Source organism: Scyliorhinus torazame, chromosome 1, assembly GCF_047496885.1.
Source record: "Scyliorhinus torazame isolate Kashiwa2021f chromosome 1, sScyTor2.1, whole genome shotgun sequence".
NCBI lineage: Eukaryota > Metazoa > Chordata > Chondrichthyes > Carcharhiniformes > Scyliorhinidae > Scyliorhinus > Scyliorhinus torazame.
This window is the reverse complement of record NC_092707.1, coordinates 354,905,545-354,927,214: the sequence shown is the minus strand read 5'-3', so window position 1 is coordinate 354,927,214 and position 21,670 is coordinate 354,905,545. Positions and strand designations below refer to the sequence as shown.

Here is a 21,670-nt window from a genome sequence, read left to right as displayed (position 1 = left end):
CATCCAGCAAGCCTCAAGATTATCCTCAAACTTGGATACCCCTTCCCACTGATAATTCATGGTGAAGCCCAACTTGAGCAATGTGTGCAATGATTAGCATAGACATGAAACCTCACTATTTGTTCCCTTGTTGGTTGCCTTCTTTGCCTATGCAAATACGTTCTCAAAGTCTGCATAAAACACCAAAATCATACAGTTGGCCTGAGTGTTCATAACTAATGGCCTGACCTCCAATCCATTATAGAATCATAGAATCCTCACAGTGCAGAAGGAGGCCATTTGGCCCATCGAGTCTGCCCGACCCTCCAAAAGAGCACTCTAACCAGGTCCAGTCCCCCATGCACCCCATCCTATCCCTGCAACCACTTAACCTAACCTGCACATCCCTGGACACTAAGGAGCAATTTAGCATGGCCAATCTGCCTAACCCATACATCTTTTGGTTGGGGGAGGAGACCAGAACAGCGGAGGAAACACGCAGACATGGGGAAGAACATGCTAACTCCACACAGTCACCCAAGGCCATAATCATACTTTATCTTCTCCAACCGTACTGTTGCTGTGAGGCAGCAGTGCTAACCACTACGCCTCCATGTCACACCATCTTGGAACGGATCTTGTTCATCAGCCTCACTGTCCTAAGGCTGTAGAATCATAGAATACAGCAGAGGAATGAGGACATTCAGTCCAATGTGCTTGTGGTGGTTCTTCAAAAGTCTATCCAATCAGTCCCGTTCTCCTGCCTCGCAGGAGATTCTCCTATTTCGCAGGGGAATATTTCCCCTGCGAAATATCCCACTCCAAGTTTTTATCCAATATCCTTTTGAAAAGTAGTTTGAATCTGCTTTCACCACCCTTTCAGGCAGTGTATTCCAGAACATAACTACTTGCTGAGTAAAGTAATTTATCTATGACTTGCCATTGGTTCTTTTTCTATTTTCCACTTACTCTGAGTGTGCACAATGTTGTATGTTGGTTTGTCTAGCTTTGGAATGATTATTGAAACGTTGGTATGTTCAAACAACAACTGATTTATTTTATACAACTGAGCTATATACTGATCCATGACTTGTTGTCACGCAGTTGAAGCCATGAACATTCTCCCATGTCATATGCTCTCATATCATCGTTATAGGAGGTGCTATTTATAAAGCCTCACACATTGACCCTTACTAATGCGAATACTACCTTTCCTCCATGTCTTAATCCATATTTTCCACATTCATATTTGCATACTACCCTACCTCCCATCAAGTCTCTGATATCACAGATTCAATCTGTCAGGAGCCCTCACAACTCTCCCTGATTTGTGTTCTTGTCAGTAATTTCTCTTTGAACTCCTTTTTCTTGACTTGAATGATCTTCATTGAGAGTTTAAGTTTCTGGTTATTCACTAATTTCAATCTCTGGTTCTTCCAAATGTATGACTGATTGTCATCTTTGAGGAATAGAAATAAGATTCCTCCAGTTTTTACTTATTTAGTACATACGTCAGAAGGTATTATAAGATCTCTGCAGATTGCTAACTCTCTGTACTATTCCTCCTTCTTTCCCTTGATCCAACTTCTGGATCTGGATACTTTCCTTGATCACATTTCTAGTATTGAACAGAATGTAGTATAAACTCCCTACAGTGCAGGATGCCATTGAGTCTGCACCGACACTTCGTAAGAGCACTCTACCATGTCCACTCACCCGTCCACTGCCCTATCCCCGGAACCTACCTTGCACATCCCTGGACATTAACCGGCAATTTAGTATGGCCAATCCACCTAACCTGCACATCTTTGGACTGTGGGAGGAAACCGGAGAACCCGGAGAAAACTTATGCACACGGGAGAAAATACAAACTCTACACAGTGACCCAAGGCTGGAATTGAACCCAGGTCTCTGGTGCTGTGAGGCAGCAGTGTCTGCAACCGTGCCTTCCCATGATCAATTTCCCTCTATCTTTATATGACTTTACAGGTTCATTGGTCTCTTTGCATTTCATATGCTTTCTCGCTTTTTGAATTTGCCCTCGTGTTTGTTTTTTCTGTCCTTCCTTTTTTGAAGTGATGGCTCCTTGCAGTCTCTCGTTCTTGAACTCTCGGTAGTTCTAGAATTCTAGCCCTGGAAAAATTATTTGGGTAGGATGGGAAGCTGTGTAGGAGGCATGGGATGAATGTTTTTGTTTCCGTCATAGTCCAGCAGACCAGGTTTATCAATAAGTTTACTTCCTTTCCACGTTGAAAAGATAGACATTTAAAAAAAAAATTAGAGCACCCATTTTTTTCCCACTGAAGGGGCAATTTAATAATAATAATCTTTATTATTGTCACAAGTAGGCTTACATTAACACTACAATAAAGTTACTGTGAAAATCCCCAAGTCGCCACACTCCAGCGCCTGTTCGGGTACACTGAAGGTAAATTCAGAATGTCCAATTCACCGAATAGCATGTCTTTCGGGACTTATGGGAGGAAACCGGAGCACCTAGAGGAAACTTACGCAGACATGGGGAGAACGTGCAGACTCCGCACAGACAGTGATCCAAGCCCTGTGACCCAAGCCGGGAATTGAACCTCGGACCCTGGCTCTGTGAAGCAACAGTGCTAACCATTGTGCTGCAGTGCCACACAATTTAGCATGGCCAATTCACCTACCTTGAACATCTTTTTAGGTTGTGGGGGTAAGACCCACACAGACACAGGAGAATGTGCAAATTCCACACGAACAGTGACCTGGGGCCTGGATCAAACCCAGGTCCTCAGCGCCTTGAGGCTAGTAGTGCTGGCCACTGCACCACAGTGCGCTTTGAAAAGGCAGACTTTGATTGCTAAAACCCTTGATGACCACTTGTGGATGGATCGGTGGAAATGTACTTTGCAGAAGGTCACCATTATTGGATGAATGTGGTATTTGAACAGAGTATTCTATTGCCGAATTTTCATCTTTCACTACAAGCAATACTACTAGTCATGCATGACCACTATCGTGATTTTTTTGCTTAAATGTTTTCACTGCATATTTGTGTGAATGGAATTATCCCCTCCTATATCATCATCATGGCTAGTTCCATTTACAGTTTCACACATTTAAACGCCAATACTACATGGGCAGGCTTTGACATTTCCAGTCTCTCCGACTCTTCAACTCTAACACCTATGAATGCTGCTTTTGTCTGCCACTGCTCAGTTCCTTGGGTTGTTGCGTTTAAACTAAATAACCAATCTTAAGGCAGGAAATTTGGCACGATACATGTTTGAAGCTGACCATATTTTTTCAAAGTGTCGGTTCTAGTGAGAAAACCGCCGAGAATCCCACCAACTCACCGAATATTGAGCCTCTTTAACATCCCCCCCCCCCCCCACGTGATTCACACCATGCTCATGGCAACTTGTCTGATTTGCAGGAAAACTAATTCTCTGCAATCAATGGGACACTCCTTTTAAATGCCTCCCCAGCATTCTCCTACACTTGTCCCAAGTCTAGTCGCAGGATGGCTGCCAGGAAGATTATTCAGAGTGAGCCCACACCAAACTCCTGAATTATGTGGTGCAGAGGTGTGGCATCTTCTACCCACATTCCCACAGACTTCAATCAAGGTCACCAACCCCACTTGGGAGGAAGTGGCCGCAATAGCGAGTGCCAGCTCGCCGAATAAGAGGATGGAGCAACAGTGCTAGAAGATGAATAATCTTTGTGCGGTCAGACCAAGTGTGCTTCCTGATGGAACACTGCTGCACCCCTTCACAGTAACCTCTCACCCAGTCACCTCACAGATTCCCAACACTTTTCATAATAATAATCTTCTTATAATCCTTGTCACAAGTAGGCTTACATTAACACTGCATTGAAGATACTATGAAAATCCCTAAGTCGCCACAATCCAGCGCCTGTTCGGGTACAGAGGGAGAATTCAGAATGTACAATTCAGTTAACAAGCACATCTTTCGGGATTTGTGGGAGGAAACCCAAGCAGACACGGGGCGATTGCGCATACTCCGCACAGGCAGTGACCCAAGTGGGAATCGAACCTGGGAACCTGGTGCTCTGAAGCAACAGTGCTAACCACTTTGCTGCCGTGACACCCATGGCACCCCCCCCCCCACGTTCCCTCATGTGCTCCTATCATCACTCCCACTCATGTTCCACGCATGCCAGACTTCATCACCATCCGACCTGGCAGGACTCCTGTCTACAGTCTCCCATCTGTCACATTGCAGGACAAATTTGAGCACAAACTGCTGGATTCCTGACAATACCCTGACCTTCAGCTCTCTCAATATCTGGGACATGTATCCATGCTCTTCCCCTATGTGAATGCCTTTCCACTAAGGCTCACTCCATTCCTCCCCTGTCACACAGTAGCCACTTCCCCACAGTTGTCCCTCTCAATGCCACCTGAATGAAACCCTTTGACACTTGTGTCTCAGCAGTCCCTAACACCTGCCCACTTCCAAACATGGTGTTTCGGTAGTCCAGTGCATTCAATAGACTAGGGTTCTGACCTAATGGGGGATCGAGACAATGTCCCCCGTCATTGCCTGGAAATGGGTGATGAAAGACTTCACCATAACGTCTTGATTCGGAGGTCATATCTGTGTCACCTCTCTGTTATGTAGACACGAGTATGAAGCTTGGTGTTCAATGCTTCGGCGTGGGCTAAATATTGGGCCCCGCAGCACATTCATGCATTGCAACGCTGACTTAATTAACACAATTGACCCGTCAAGAAAGGGTCAGGGAGCTTCTCAGGCGACTAATTTATTCTGTTGCAGATGAGGCACATCTGATTTGTGTGAAGAATACAATTAGCATGTCAACTTCACACTTCGAGGGTAGCCTCATTCCTCAGCTCACATGGGCTGCAGATTAAACAAGCCTTCCAACTGGAACAGCCAGCCACCCAGAAACTAATCCCGGACAGTCTGACCTCCATAACCAGTGACCTTGAACTTCCATACAGGTTATGTCCTCTAGATTCAGTGCTGCCCAAGCATTTGGGGGGGGGGGGGGAGAAAGAGAGAGAGGTATTCTCACTGCAGTTGTGTGTCCCCCACCCCCAGTGAGGGTCTTCAGGCCTGATGAGACTGGAAAGCACCCCTTCTTAGAGTCCCTTACTGTGCCATGCAGGGTGGTATGTCATGGTTAAATGTTCACCCAAGAACCTCCATTACCCCTAGTGCTCACCCTATGGATTCACCTGCTCCCACTGACTTTCCAGCTGCCACACTGGAAGGGCAATCCCTTAGCTGTGATAGCACCACAAGCCCAACGAGGACGACATGGGAAGCACTGCCTGCATACTGGCTGCCAGACCCATTTACACCTATAGGCTCACAGGCATGATCACAAATCCCCCCCCCCCCCCCAAACGACTGGTACCATGCATGGTAATGGAAACCTGAGCACCCACCTCAGATATCCCCTTCGGGGGGGGGGGGGGTCACCAGGATCTCCATTTTATACATCGGTTGTAAATTGCAGCATGTTCAATAAGTGGGGAAGTTCTGGAGGGAGGGCTCGTTTTGATTGATAATATATTAAAATGAGGTTCTTGGCCATCCATGGCGGATTTCTCATTACACCCCCAGCAAGGGGCCTGGAAAAACAGAAATCGCGATCTTGCCGGAGAGAAGTGCATTTTTCAATTCTCACCGGATTTTACATCCACGCTGCCATTTTGAGCGAACGCAGGCTCAAAATTGTCCCCTCTGCCATAGGCAATGCTGGTTTGAATACGCGAAAATATTATTGAAAATCAGATCCCTGTTTTAATATGTGTACAATTTAGCAAACTTACAGATTATGATCACAGATATTTACCAATAAATTCAAATCATGATTTCTGTTGTATAGTGATGTTTTTGAGGCTTTTTAAAATTGTGATAAATAATACTGCTTTAATTGTATTTTGTCACTATGCACATTTTAATTAATATGTTAAAGAAAAGTACAAACCATTCTAAACTTAGAAGTGCTTTGTTTATTAAGTAATTCAGTGAAATTATCAGTTTGTATTTCCATTCAAATATATAGCAAAATAAATAATTGAATAATGGCTGTGTATTAAATAGGATAATGACAAAATGTTTTAATGGTATGGTACATATTAAGACAATACAATTGTATGGAGATGTATGGCAAACCATCTCACACTTAATTGCAATTATCTATGTTTATAACAATCATTAAAAAAAACAATAATGTTCATTTTGCCAATTTAAAATTGAAATAAACAGAAGATATATATATATATGTATATATAATATAAATAAACAAGCCTGTGTGAAATTATAACTAAATAGTTACATAATCTTAGGTTTTAATATTCCAAATGAAACTGTGGACATTAATATTTTATATGCATTCTTATGTGCATGGATTACCATGACACAACAAACCTAATATACAGATATTATAAAACATGTCAAAAATGTTTCACATTCCAAATATCAATTTTCCTTTTTATGACAATTATTCATCAACACAGAAGTCAAATTATGTCTTAAAGTAACACTACATTGCAAGGAAAATACAAAATTACAGAAATGGGTGAACTATTAAGAAGGACAAAGCTGGACAATGATTTGTATTAAATGTGAAATATGGAAACATAATAAATGTTATGTTAGTAAAGGAGAGACAGAAAAGGATTTGGACATGTTCATTGACCATTTGGCGTATCCAGTCAGTCTAAGCCTATGAACATGGCAGATTGCATTGTAAGATTCCTTCCTGTTTATTTCCTTATTTCCTCTTTCTTTTATTTTGCTGTTATCATTTTGACCCATGGATGATTAATTGATATGTATCTTCAAGTCAAGCAGCAGAGGGAATGAGGAATTCAGAAGTTACAGGAGAGAACACCTTGATAGTCTCTGCGAGATTGAACAGGAGCTTCAGACTTTCGACACCAAAATGAGAGAGATGGGGTGGGACTTTGATTTCAGGCCAATGAATTGGTCAAAAGGCCGCACTCTGCCTGGTAACAGGTGGATCCTATCCCAGTGGGATGGTTCTCAAAGACCTGAAGATTGAGTCCAAGACACACAAAGACAAGGATATATTCTCTCTCCTCCGTGTTTTCTCCTGAAAGGCTGTGAGTGCTGTATTTCTGAAGCTGCAGAAAATCTAAATGAATTAATCTGCAGGGAGACCATTACAGGTGCAAACAAAGACAATAACTTGCTCTCTCTCTCCAGAAAGGCTGAGAGTGTTGTATTTCTGAAACTACAGAGACCTGAAAGGAACTACAATAACGCCTCAAACTGAAAGCAAAGTTTGAAGAGGAATAAGGTGCTGGAAACAACTATTTGAAACCACAGAACATAATTCCTACAGTGCAGGAGGTGGTCATTTGGCCCATTGAGTCTGCACCAGCCCTCTGAAAGAACACCCTACCTAGTCCCACTCCTGTGCCATGTCTCTGTAACCCTACCTAACCTGCACATCCCTGGACACTAAGGGGCAATTTAGCATGGCAGATCCATCTAACATGTACATCTTTGGACTGTGGGAGGAAACCCACGCAGACTTGGGGAAAACATGCAACACCCACAAAGACAATCACCCAAGGCTGGAATTGAACTGGGGTCCCTGGTGCTGTGAGGCAGCAGTGCTAACCACTGCTCCACCCAAACAAAAGCTTTTTCCTTTTACTTATGATTTTACCCATTTCTTCCCCTCTGTGCTCATCTGTCTTGTGTGTGAGTGAGATATATATATAGAGGGTGGAGGAGCAAGTAGGAATTAGATAACAGTTAACCAGTTGTATTTGCTGCATATTCATTATAGTTTTTGTTATAAATAAACAGTAATTGTGTTCACATTTACAAACCTGGTGACTAAGTATTGGGCAGTCAAGAGCTAAATACTTTGGGTATTTTTCTACAAATTATTGGTTAATTCAATTGTGTTGTGACTCCAAGTCAAGTGGGGCTAGAATTGACCATGCACTAGCTAGTGGGTGGTCAATTCCAGCCCCACAAAATTCCAAAGCATATTTTATTATAAACTGTTATTCAAATGGTTGTAAATTCAAACCTTTGTAACAACCAGGATTATGGAACCAAACGGGTGAGACTTTTTAAAGAAGAGAGACTATGAATGCTTCCATTGAAGAAAATAGGGTGGTTCAGGTGTTTGAAATTATGAGTGGTATGGAGACAAGAAAATTATTTCAGAACATATTAACATTAGAATTTAACATTAGTGTGCACCAGTGCCAAAATTAGGAGTGTATATTTGGGATTAAATGCCCAGTCATAATTCTTGAGACAGTGAGTCTCGCATTGCTTCTGTTTGACATTAAACGAAGGTCAATCAAATGCAGCGTTAAACCAAATTTATTTAAAAGTGCTTTGTCCCTTGAATCTGTTAGACACTTTTTTTTTTTTTTTTACAAGCAACCTGCAATTAATTTAAAGATAAAAACAGAAAATTCTGCGAAAATTAAGCCAGTCTAGCAGCATCTGTGGGGTGAAAAAGCGTTAACATTTCGGGTCCAAATATTACTTCTTCAGAAATGCATTAATTTAAAGGATGTTTACAGTTAAAATGTTCTCATTGACATTTTCAAATTTAAATGCATGAATGTCAGCATAAGTGTACAGAGTTCTCTTTTAGTAACAGATTTCAAACATAAATGGAATTTAGGAGGAAAGCTCACAAGAGCACTGAAAATAAATATTGATAAAATAGAAAAGAAGAAATAACATAGGAAAGCAAATGATCTGAAATGATTCAAAAAATTCTAATGCTGAAAAGATAGTAATAGAAAAATCATACTATGAACACATCCTATACCAGTGACTACCCACAAGCAGTCGTGGTGAAAGAGTAACTCATGGGCAGAGTTGCTTGGGACAGACCCCAAATCTTAAGCACTGCTTATCAAGACAAGTCCTGGGGACAGTTGAGATAGGAGCTATTGACACTGACTTCTAGCCTCAGAGAACCAAGGAAAGGCTGGAGAAACCTGGCTTTTTTGCCTTGAAAGATGACTGGGAATTTCCTTTATTGAGGACATCCTTTATATCGGTATTAAACAAAAGTTGTTCTATAGCTCAACTTCAAACTAAACTGACAGCATGATTAACTTAGGAAACATTAGCACTCTATTGATGTCAGGAAGTTCTTCACACAGTGATCAACAACAGGGAAAGACAGAACAGTGGAAGAAAACATTCAGACTCATTAAGAAATTATTGGATTCTTTGGTGGGGCAATTCTCGTGCCCTTTTCGAAGGATGAAATTAAATGAGTTATCTTTCTCATCTGTACTATCTCATGCCTTACAAAATCTACAATTGTGTTTTGGACAGAGCTTTATTCCATTCTGATTGTCCTTTGTTTTGTTTCTGGTACCGTTGTGCTTGAATCTGACATTTAACGTAATGGAATGCTTTCTGCATTTTCCTGTTTCTTACAATTTGTAACTAATAATAATCTTTATTAGTGTCACAAGTAGGCTTACATTCGTGAAAATCCCCTAGTTACAATACCACAACGCCTGTTTGGGTACACGGAGGAAGAATTCAGAATGTCCAAATCACCGGACAGCACTTCTTTCGGGACTTGTGGGAGGACACCAGAGGAAACCCACACAGACACAGGGAGAACATGCAGACTCCACAAAAACAGTGACCCAAGCGCGAATCGAACCCAGGTCCCTGGTGCAAGGATCTGGGTTTGATTCCCGGTGTGAAGCAACAATGTTAACCACAATGCTCCCGTCCCACTTCAAGGTAGGAGTGTATTATAATCATTTTACACAATTGTTTATTAATATAAATAAATTATTAGATAAAGGTAGACTTCATGGCTTGGGATCAAAATGTAGAAATATTAAAACATATTACTTGAACGATTATAAGATACAAGTAAATCAGTTAAAACGCTTGTGACTATGAGGAAGATGTACTTTAATTGGTTGCATGACCTCTCAAAATGAAATATTTCTGGTAATATATTATAAGTAATATGCTTTTGATCTTCGTTATGCATCTAGGTAGAGCAAGCCTCTTGATTGTTTTAATTGCTAGTGTAATCTATTATATAGCAGTTGGGCTTGTGGCGCAACAGTAGTGCGCCTGACTCCAGATCAGAAGATTGCGTGTTCAAATCAGGTCAGGCTCACGGAGTCTTTCTGCAGCTAGTTCCAGGATTTTATATCTGGACAAAGTAATCATAGAATCCTTAGAGTGCAGAGTTTGGGGATGTTCTAGAAATGACTCCATTAAAAAGCATAATGCAAACAATGTTTTGGCACGGTGGCACAGTGGTTAGCACTGCTACATCACAGCTCCAGGGAAAAGGGTTCAACTTCCGGCCTTGGGTGACTGTGTGGAGTTTGCAATTTCTCCCCGTGTCTGCGTGGGTTTCCTCTGGGAGCTCCAGTTTCCTCCCACAGTTCAAAGGTGTGCAGGTTAAGTGGATTGGCCACGTTAAATTGCCCCTTGGTGTCCAAAAGGTTAGGTGGGATTACTGGGTTACGGGGATTGGGTGAAGGTGTGGGCTTAAGTAGGAAACTGGTGTAGAGTCGATGGGCTGAATGGCCTCCTTCTTCACTGTAAATTCTATGAAAAGCATGGGACTCACCGTGTTACATAACCCTCTGACCAGGAGAACTAGAGCCTGGATTATTAGACAAACAAATGAAAATATTTTGTTATTAATTTGCTTGGTAGAGCAAGCCTCTTGATTGTTTTAATTGCTAGTGTAAACTGTTACGCAGTGGTTGGGCTTGTGGCCACTGCCATCATCCTGCCAGAAATGGGGAATTCACTGCGAGTGATTAAAATTTCAGGTGCAGTGAATTTTTGCACGAGTTGCCGACAAACACTTTAAACATTTTATTTCAGCACAGATAACGGTACGGTTCCAAAGTAGCTTTGTATAACAAATATCATTAGATTTCAATACTATCAGTATTATAATAAGGTTGGTTCTTTAGTTGGTCTGGAGTATGAAAGTAATGGTTGACTTCCCAAGTCCTTTAATTTGTATCCTCCCATGTGAGTAGAAAGTGAAGATGGAAGTGACATGTGGTGAATTGTCCCTTTCTGATGTTGGAAACCATTGATGTAACTGGCTGTCAACAAGGTGATTTCTAGAATCTGTAAAAGAAAATTGGTAAGTCAAAGCTCATGACAGAATTTTCTTTTAATGTAAATGAGGACTGTTCAGCTGTCTCCTTCTGGTCATTGTGTCACAGCAAACTAGAGATACAGCATTTGCCTTATTTCTAATATGGATTTAGATGGTACTAGGAATAAAAATAAATCAGCATGCAACAAATTAATGGCTGTTTTTTTTTCTATGTTCCTGAGGGCATAGCAAGGAGAAACATTTTGACAGTATGTTCAATGTGCCCCTGTGCACAGTCACAAGTGTTGGCTATCCACTTTGCTGCTACTCTGACCTTTCTGTCCTTGGCCACCTGCAGTTTTCCAATGAGGTTTAACATAAGCATGAGAGATAGTGGGCAGGATTCTCGGTTTGGAAGACTAAGCGGTGATGCTGTGGCTGAATCGCGTGCGGTTTGCGTTCCTGTTGGGGGCGCTATTTGGTAAGGAATACAAATGCCAGCACTGCCGGTGCGAAGTGAGCACAATTCCTGGCCGAGCGGGTGTTGTAATCACTGGGGCCGGAGTTGACGCTAAACAGCATGGCAGCTGGAGCTGTTTTTAAGCGCTTCATTTACCACACTCACTGCAGTCACCAAGGTGGCTAAGAGAAGTCCTACCACCCAGAGATTGGGAGTCTGAGGTGGACCCACAGTGAGGAGCTGAGGGACACCCTCTTCCCCAGGATGGGCCACAGACTCGAGCTTGCCCCCTTGAACACCGCTGGGAGGTCTTTGCAGAGGCAGTCACTAGCCTCACCAGGGGACGACAGCTGGTGATCCAGAGGGGTGGGGGTAACCAGGGAGGCCTTTGCCCGGAAAAGGGAAAAGAGCCAGGGAGGGCTCTGTCATGATATGCAAACATGCAGCTAATGAACATATAGAATAGGACACAACCAATGAGCAGTCAGGACATTCATGGGTGGGATCTCACTATAAAAGGGATGAGGCACTCACACCCTGCCTCTTTCTACAGACCAACATCTACAGACAGGGTGTATCCTCAGCATCACACCCCAGCACGTGGCTTAGAGCAAGGCTGGTTCGGTTAGACTGAGTTACTAGTCTCCGGGGACATCATAATCACATTGAGCAGCCTTCTTAGGTTGGCCACCAGCTGCCTTGCCTTTACAAACCCGGTTTGGTCCTCCACAATTACATCCGGTACACAGTCCTCAATTCTGGTCGCCAGAATCTTGGCCAGTAACTTGGCGTCTACATTGATCAAAGAGATCAGCCTGTATGACCCACAGGCCTCCGGGTCCTTATCCCGTTTCAGAATGAGCGAGATGGTGGCCTGTGACATCGTCGGGGGTAAACTCCCTTGGTCTCTTGCCTTGTTAAAGATCCCGACCAGCACCGGCCCCACTATCCCGGCAAATGTTTTGTAAAACTCCACCGGATACCTGTCCGGCCCCGGGGCTTTACCCGACTGCATGACCTTCAGGCCCTCCAATACCTCTTCGATCCTGACCACGGCCCCCAGTCCGTCCACCAACCCCCTCCCCACTCTTGGGAAGGTCAGTCCGTCCAAGAATCGCCTCATTCCCCCCCCCCAGTCCCCCTGGTGGTTCCGAAGTGTACAGCTTCCTATAAAAGTCCCTAAAGACCTTGTTCAGCCCTGCCGGGTCACCCACCAGATTACCTTCCCCATCCATTACCCTCCCTATTTCCCTAGCCGCTTCCCCATCCACTACCCTCTTTATTTCCCTAGCCGCTTCCCTCTTCCTTAGCTGTTGCACAAGCATTCTACTGGCCTTCTCCCCATGCTCATAAAATTTTACCTTTCTAAGCTGCTCTACAGCCTTGCCCGTCAGCACCCCAAATTCGGCCTGCAGCCTCTGTCGTTTCCTGAGTAACTCTGGCCTCGGGGATTCCGCGTAACACATGTCCATCCGTAGAATTTTCTTAATCAGTCTCTGCCCCATCTGTCCTGTCCCTGTACGCCCGGATTGAAATCAGTTCCCCTTTCACCACTGCCTTCAGTGCCTCCCAGAGCACCGCTGCCAAGACTTCTCCAGTATCGTTCACCTGCAGGTAATTCTGCATGCATTTCCTCAGTCTCTCACACACCGCCTCGTCCGCGAGTAGTCCAACTTCCAGCCTCCATGGTGGGTGCTGAAAGCTGTCCTTACAAAACTGCAGGTCTACCCAATGCGGAGCATGGTCCGATATGGCAATTGCCGAATATTCTGCCCCCACCATTCCGGCCAGCAGGTCCCTATTCACAACAAAGTAGTCAATTCGGGAATACATCTTGTGGACGTGGGAGTAGTACGAGAACTCCCTCTATGTCGGCCGGCTAAATCTCCACGGATCTGCTCCCCCCGTTTGCTCCATGAACCCTCTCAGTTCCTTTGCCATCGCTGGCAACCTGCCCGTTCTTGAACATGATCGGTCCAACCTGCCACCCAGGACTGTATTAAAGTCGCCGCCGATGATCAGTTTACGCGAGTCCAAGTTGGGGATCTTCCCTAGCATCCTCCTAATAAAATCCACATCGTCCCAATTAGGGGCATACACACGGACCAGGACAACTCTCACCCCTTCGAGCTTACCCCTCACCATAACGAACCTGCCACCCCCATCCACGACTGTGCCCTCCGCCTCAAATTGTACCCTTCTATTAATCAGGATCGCTTTGAAATTGTTAAGCCAGACAGTGCATCCCTACTAGGTGCGTATGCCTGCAAGCAGCTGAACCTCATTCAAAGGGTTTACACCACAACATCCTCCTATGTGGATCTTCAGGTCGGCATCGACGACATCCTCGCCCAGTATCCAGATGTGTTCAACGGGATGGGCACGCTGCCGTATCGATACAAGATTCTGCTACGACCTGATGCCAAGCCAGTGGTCCACGCACCATGACGAGTCCCTGCTCCACTGAGAGAGCGCCTGAAGGCACAGCTCAAGGACCTTCAGCAAAAGGGCATCATATCCAAGGTCACCGGACCGACTGACTGGGTCAGCTCGATGGTGTGCGTAAAGAAGCCTTCGGGGGACCTGCGCATCTGCATTGATCCCAAGGATCTCAATAAGAATATCTTGGGGGAACACTACCCCATCCCGAAGCGGGAGGAACTCACGAGTGAGATGGCACACGCGCACTTCTTCACCAAATTGGATGCATCACAGGGATTTTGGCAAATCCAGCTGGAAGAGTCCAGCACCTTCAACACACCTTTTGGCAGATACTGCTACAATCGCTTGCCATTTGGCATCATCTCGGCATCGGAGATATTCCATCGCATCATGGAGCAGATGATGGAAGGCATTGAAAGGGTTCGTGTGTAAGTGGACGACATCATCATATGGTCCATGACCCCTGAAGAACATGTGTCCGTCTCCAGAAGGTATTCTGCCGTGTACATGCCAACAGCCTACGGTTAAACAGGTCCAAATGTTGTTTTGTCACATCGATGCTCAAGTTCCTAGGCGCCCAAATCTCAGACAAAATCAAGGCCATTGAGGCGATGAAGGTCTCAGAGGACAAAAAGGCGGTGCTGCGCTTCTTGAGTACGGTCAATTTTCTGGGCAAGTTCATTCCAAACATGGCCACACACACCACGGCCCTACGCAACCTGGTGAAAAAGTCAACTGCCTTTAAGTGGAAGGCGGCACACCAGACAGTGTGGCTGGAGCTGAAAGCCAAGCTCACCACTGCACCAGTCCTGGCATTCTTTGACCCAGACCGGGAGACAAAGATATCCACAGATGAGAGTCAGAATGGCATCGGTGCGGTGTTGATTCAACGAGATGACACATAATACTGGGCACCAGTAGCCTTCGCATCAAGGGTGATGACGCCCACTGAAACCAGATATGCACAGATTGAGAGGGAGTGCTTGGGTCTTCTCACCGGCATCCTCAAATTTCATGATTATGTCTACGGCCTGCCAACATTCACTGTCGAGACGGATCATAGGCCTCTGGTCCATATCATCCACAAGGTCCTGAACGACATGACTCCTTGGTTGCAGAGAATCCTGCTTAAACTTAGGAGGTATGACTTCAACTTGGTGACTTCACACCTGGCAAGGAGCTCATCATCGCTGATGCATTGTTCCGCTCCGTCACCTCGCCCAGTGAGCCACTGGAGATCATCCAGCACATCGAATCGCAGGTGCAGCTGTGTGCTGGCACCCTCCCGGCAACAGATGAGAAGGTAGTTCTCATCCGTGATGAGACAACCAAAGACCCCCTCTTGCAGCGCGTCATCCACAACCTCACCAATGGCTGGCAGAAAGGGCAGTGCCCACAATTTTACAATGTGAAGGATGACCTGACGGTGATTGATGGTATCCTCCTCAAGCTGGACTGGATTGTCATTCCGCTCAGTCTCCAGAGCTTGGTACTGCGCCAGATTCATGAGGGACACCTGAGCGTCGAGAAGTGCAGACGCAGAGCCCGGCAAGCGGTCTACTGGCCCGGCATCAGCCAGGACATCACGAACATGGTCCTGAACTGTGCTACCCGTCAGTGTTTCCAGCCAGCGCAGAGCAAGGAGATGCTCCAATAGCATGACATAGTGACCTCTCCGTGGTCCAAGGTTGGCATCGACCACTTTCATGCGAATGGTCGCGACTACGTATTGATCATTGACTATTTCTCGAATTACCCGGAGGTGCTGAAGCTCCCGGACCTCACCTCTCGGACCGTCATCAAAGCTGTAAGGAGACGTTCTCAAGGCATGGCATCCCAATTACCGTCATGAGCGACAATGGCCCGTGCTTTAGCAGTCGAGAATGGTCCACGTTTGCCAGGTCATACAATTTCCAGCATGTCACCTCCAGTCCGCACTAGCCGCAGTCCAATGGAAAAGTCGAGAAAGGGGTGCACATTGTGAAACAGCTCATCTGCAAGGCCGCGGACTCTGCTTCCGACATACACCGTGCACTGCTCGCGTACAGGGAGACTCCATTGTCCACTGGTATGTCGCTGGCTCAACTTCTGATGAACAGGGACCTGCGGACGATGCTTCCAGCCATACACCTGCCCAACCTGGATCACCTCCCGGTGCTGCAGAAGATGCAGCAGCTCAGAGACCGTCAAAAGCAGGGCTATGATGCCTATGCTACCGATCTGGCCGTGCTATCCCCGGCAGACACTGTCAGGATCAAGATACCGGATGGTGGGTGGTCTGCTCTGGCTGTCGTTGTTCGACAGGCCACGCCCCGCTCTTATGTTGTACGTATGGCTGATGGCTCCATCGTACAAAAAAAGCGACGGGCACTGCGCAAAGTTGCCTGCCCGCAACCACTTTCTCCTCCATTTCCATTTGTTGAATTGCCACCTCCTGATATCTCGCACCACGAGGCCACCAGTCAGGCTTCCATCCCGCCTGTCAAGGCGCCGTCCTCCCCTCCGCCACCTCTCCAGCGGTCGACCAGGATCAGACGCAAGCCTCAGAGACTGGTCCTTGAACGTTTGTTTTGTTTGCTCTGTTCTGTTGTCCTCCGTCAGTCACGTTAGACAGACTCATTCCCATGTAAATACATTCACATACGCCAACAAGCCATTAAAAAAAAGATGTCGTGACATGAAAACATGCAGCTAATGAACACAGAATAGGACATGACCAATGAGCAATCAGGACACTCAGGCGTGATATCTCACTATAAAAGGGATGAGGCACTCACACCCCACCTCTTTCCACAGACCAACATCCACACCCCGCCTCTTTCCACAGACCAACATCTACAGAGTAAGACAGGGTGTATCCTCAGCATCACACCTCAGCAAGCTGAGTGCAAGGCTGGTTCAGTTAGACTGAGTTACTACATTTAGATTAGCAGAGAGTCGAACTCAGAGAACTGTGCTAATAGTTCAATAAAACACATTGAACTCACTTCAAAGTTTGGAGCATCTTTTACTCAAAACTGCATCAAATGCCAGCTTGTGTTATTCCAAATTACATAACACAACAGGCTCCAAGGGCCACAGTGCGGATGTGATCTTGTAAGGGTGCGTTCTGCTGATCACCTGCTTCCTCTGCAGTGTGGCAGCATTTCTCAGAAGTGTCAATACATTGTGGGTCCCTGATTGAGCTTGGCCATGCTCATCCCCTTGAAGATACAGCAGGGGTGTGAGGGTGTCCAGAGGGACGGTCTGAGTGGGCTTCCAATTGACCAGAGGCCTTCTGAGCATTCAAAGAATACAGGCAGCACTCAGCAGTGTGAGCAGCCAGGATCCCGTAAGAAGCACCAACTGGTGCATTTATGGCAGTCTGAGCCAGGCCATCCCGATCCCAAAGGGGCCATCCCGATCCCAAAGGGGACAACCCGAGTCCACGCACTCGGCATCAAGTCGCTCCCCGCTACTGCCTTGAGGGGCTGGAGAGGACTGGTCCGGGGGTGGTGGGGGGGGGGGGGGGGTGGAGGAGCACAGGGTTTTGCTCCATGCGGATGACCTGCTTCTGTATGTTTCGGGCCCAATAGAGGGGATGGAAGAAATCATGAGGACTGGAGGGGAAGTTGGCCGGTTTTCGGGGTATAAGCTTAATATGGGAAAGAGTGAGATGTGTGTGTCCAGGCGAGGGGACAGGAGAGGCGACTGGGAGAGCTGCCGTTTAGGTTAGTAGAGGGAAGCTTTAGGTACCTAGGCATCCAAGTGGCACGGGAATGGGACCGGCTGCATAAACTGGATCTGGCCAGGCTAGTGAAGGACGATTTTCGGAGCTGGGACGCGCTTCCGTTATCTCTGGCCGGGAGGGTGCAAACGGTGAAGATTAAAAAAAAAAAAATTTAGATTATCCAATTCATTTTTTCCAATTAAGGGGCAATTTAGCATGGCCAATCCACCTACCCTGCACATCTTTTGGGTTGTGGGGGTGAAACCCACGCAAACACGGGGAGAATGTGCAAACTCCACACGGACAGTAACCCAGAGCCGGGATCGAACCTGGGACTCGGTGCCGTGAGGCAGCAGCACTAATCACTGCACCACCGTGTTGCCCCCCCAAATGGTGAAGGTGACGGTCCTCCCGAGATTCCTATTTGTATTTCAGCGTCTCCCCATCTTAATTCCGCGGTCCTTTTTTAAGTGGGTCAACAGAGTAATCACGGGCTTCGTCTGGGCGAGTAAGGAAGGTAATGCTTGAGCGAAGTTGGGGAGATGGCGGGCTGGCAATGCCAAATTTTAGCAACTATTACTGGACGGCTAATATAGCCATGATCAAGAAGTGGGTAGTGGGGGAGGGGTCGGCCTGGGTGCATATGGAGGTGGCTTCATGTAAGGGCACCAGTTTGGGGGCATTGGTAACTGCGCCTCTGCCGTTCTTACCGGCACGGTACTCCACAAGTCCAGTGGTGGTGGCAGCCCTGAGAGTTTGGGGCCAGTGGAGGCGGCATGTGGGAGCAGTGGGAGCATCAGTCTGGGCCCCCATCTATGATAATCACCGGTTTGCCCCGGGGAGTATGGATGGGGGTTTCCGTTTGTGGCGGAGAGCGGGGATTGAGAGGATGGGGGATATGTTCACAGACGGAAGCTTTCAGAGTATGAGGGCATTGGAGGAAAAGTTTGGGTTGGCGAGGGGAAGCAAATTCAGGTATCTGCAGGTGCGGGACTTCCTTCGTAGACAGATGTCAACCTTGCCGCTCCTATCGCTAAGGGGGATTCAGTACAGGGTAGTTTCCAGAGGTGGGTAGGAGAAGCGAGCGTCTCGGACATTTATAAGGAGCTTATGGGGTCGGAGGAGACACAGACCGAGGAGCTGAAGCGCAAGTGGGAGGAGGAGCTGGGAGGTGAAATAGAGGATTGTCTATGGGCAGATGCGTTGAGTAGAGTCAACGCGTCCGCAACATGTGCCAGGCTCAGCCTGATACAATTTAAGATTGTTCACCGGGCTTACATGACAGTGGCCCGGATGAGCAGATTCTTTGGGGTGGAGGACAGGTGCGCATAAAAATGTGCGGGAGGGCTGGCAAACCCTGTTCACATGTTTTGGACATGTCCAAAGCTTAGGGGATTTTGGCAGGGGTTTGTGGACGTCATGTCCACGGTGTTAAAAACAAGGGTGACACTGAGTCCAGAGGTGGCGATTTTCGGGGTGTCAGAACACCCGGGAATCCAGGAAGAGAACGAAGCAGATGTTCTGGCCTTTGCTTCCCTGGTAGCCCGGAGACGGATACTATTAGCTTGGAGGGACTCAAAGCCCCCGAAGTCGGAGACCTGGCTAGCGGACAAGGCTAGCTTTCTCGGTTTGGAAAAAAATCAAATTCACCTTGATAGGGCCACTGTTAGGGTTCACCCGGAGCTGGCAACCGATCGCTGACTTCTTTGCGGGAAATAAATCGTCAGCAGTCCGGGGGGGAGGGGGGAGTAGTTTAGATTAGAGTAGGGGGTCAATAAGGGAGGGACCTGTACGAGAGGTGAATGGCTTTTGCACTATGTTTATGGTTTCATGTATATTGTTTACTTGATTGTTGTTACAACACCAAAAAAATACCTCAATAAAATGTTTATTAAAACAAAAACTACTGTTTTGACCAAAAATTCCAGTTGTGACAGTCAGCTGACCTATTTCTGGAGCGGTTTCCAACTTACCAGGATAATCAAGGCCAGTGCACAGCTGGGAATGCTCTTCAGGAAACTGGCAAGTTTGGAAGCCTTTGATCAGTGAGTGAAACTGAAAAGTGCAGCCATGTCCAGGTGAGAGGTTGCTAATCACAATATTTCTTCTTAGAGGGCGTCTTCAGTGCATGGCATGTGATTACTGACTCTTGGAAATCCCTTCACTCACTTTCTGTTGCACTTTCCTGCTGTCCGGTTTCATAATGGCATGGAAGCAGCTTACATATCTTGCATCTGTGACGAGGAACAAGAGCAACACTATCACTGCTCGAGGCAACAGGAGCAACACCTAGAGTCTTCTCCTCAATGACATGTTGCTCCACAAGACAGAGGAGATGAACATGGTGATTCAGCTCCGAGGAGGTGAGACTTCCAACACAAGGCTTAGAGTCGGAGGATCATCTCTCTTAACAGGTCTGAGTCTCATGACGTTCAGGCTCTCATGGAAAATAGTTGATGACATCTGCATCCTCCTGGAATACAAGCTCCTTGCCAATGCACCAGATGGGCTTGCATTGCCATTGGTTGTCAAGATGCCACTGGCACACCAACTCCAACCCAGGTTTCTGCCATTCCCCAGAGTTGTGTGCTCTCATTCTGCCCAGAGACAAAGCAGAGGGTTATGAATGTTAGAAATCGATTGTGTGGCTAGAAATGAAGGACATCATTTGTGGAAGGTGTAGGGCAATAGGATGAGGGCTAGCGTGCATGTTAGCTTTTCAGATGGAGAAGTGAGGTGCCTGGAGTGAGAGGGATGTGTGGAACTGCGAGGTATGTTGACCAGAGGAGTGCTGTACAGGAGAATACTGGGAAAGTCAGAATTAGGGGATTGGCACATCAAAAGGTGCTCTGCCATTCACTCATGCATCTCCAGGTCGGAAAGACCATAGTTGCTGCTAACTTCCTGCTGTCTTTCATGCACACCAGCATGGTTTAAGAGGCAGGCTTCTAATGCTTGTCCTCATTTCAGGCTCACAAATGCCAAAGTATAAGAGTGAGACACCTGGGGAACAGCCTTCAGTGGTCTCCTCTCCATTTTGTTGTTGCTGCAGCTTTAGGTATCGTAATCCAGTTCAGCCATTTTAACCCATGCCAGGATCCCTTTAAAGAAATCCTTCTTTTGACAGAAACTCGACATTATCCCACCACCACTCCCTTCTGATTGGACGGGAAACCTGGAGGTGGGATACTAATATCACGGCAAAGCCCATTGACATTGTCAACAGGCCCTGACCTGCTACGGGTCCTGCTGTTTCGGCTGGGATCATCAGTTGAAATTTCTGTCTATTTGAGTTCAACATGCTTTTAGTTGCCGTTGATTTCCTCCATTCTATCATGACAACTTCCTTTACTTTGTTACGCCTCACCTACAAATACTCCTTCCATTCTACCTACTGAACTATACCTTCATTTCCCTCTTCTAGTTTCCCCAATGTTCCTTCATAGGTCAAAACTCTACTCCCCAACCATCAAGTATTTTGCTATGTTAATGGTCTGATATAAATATGGTCTTATATAAATGTGACTGTTTTTTATATATTTAATTGTCTCATAAATTAAGCATTAATAAAGAACAGGTACCACATTTACTGCTCAGAAAACAAGACATACAGATAAACAGCGCTCATTTGTTTTAAGTACAAATAGATTCAAAATATAATCATTTAAACCTTGGGTTTGGACATGTCAAACAGGAGCTTCTGTGTTGGTTTGTCTTTTGTGCCTATACCGTCTGCTGTTTTTCCAATTACAAGCATGAAATCATCACGACAGCCTCCAAAGGTCACGATACTTGTGTACACGTATGTTGTTATCAAGCGCTGTGAAATTGGGGGGGAAAAAAAAGAGCAAAAAATGGTAATTAGGTACAACCAATATAAAACTATCAATACTTTTTAATTGTTGTCTTTGCTTAATGACTAATGATGATTACCTCAGTCATACAGGTAAATCTAAGGGATGACTTAACTCCTAGTAGGAAGA

General features: G+C 46.0%; 1 protein-coding gene across 2 annotated transcripts in view; it reads right to left on the bottom strand.

Moving 5' to 3' along the window:
• Positions 1 to 5,948: 5,948 nt before the first annotated feature.
• plekhh2 (pleckstrin homology domain containing, family H (with MyTH4 domain) member 2) overlaps positions 5,949 to 21,670 on the bottom strand; it is a 241,439-nt gene continuing 225,717 nt past the window's right edge. For both annotated transcript variants that reach the window (XM_072510490.1, XM_072510480.1), the window contains 2 exons: positions 21,358 to 21,507; positions 5,949 to 11,105 (listed from right to left, as the gene is read on the bottom strand). In XM_072510490.1, coding sequence (XP_072366591.1) covers positions 10,920 to 11,105; positions 21,358 to 21,507 — 336 coding nt within the window. In that variant the 3' untranslated portion in view covers positions 5,949 to 10,919. The remainder of the gene's footprint in view (positions 11,106 to 21,357; positions 21,508 to 21,670) is intronic.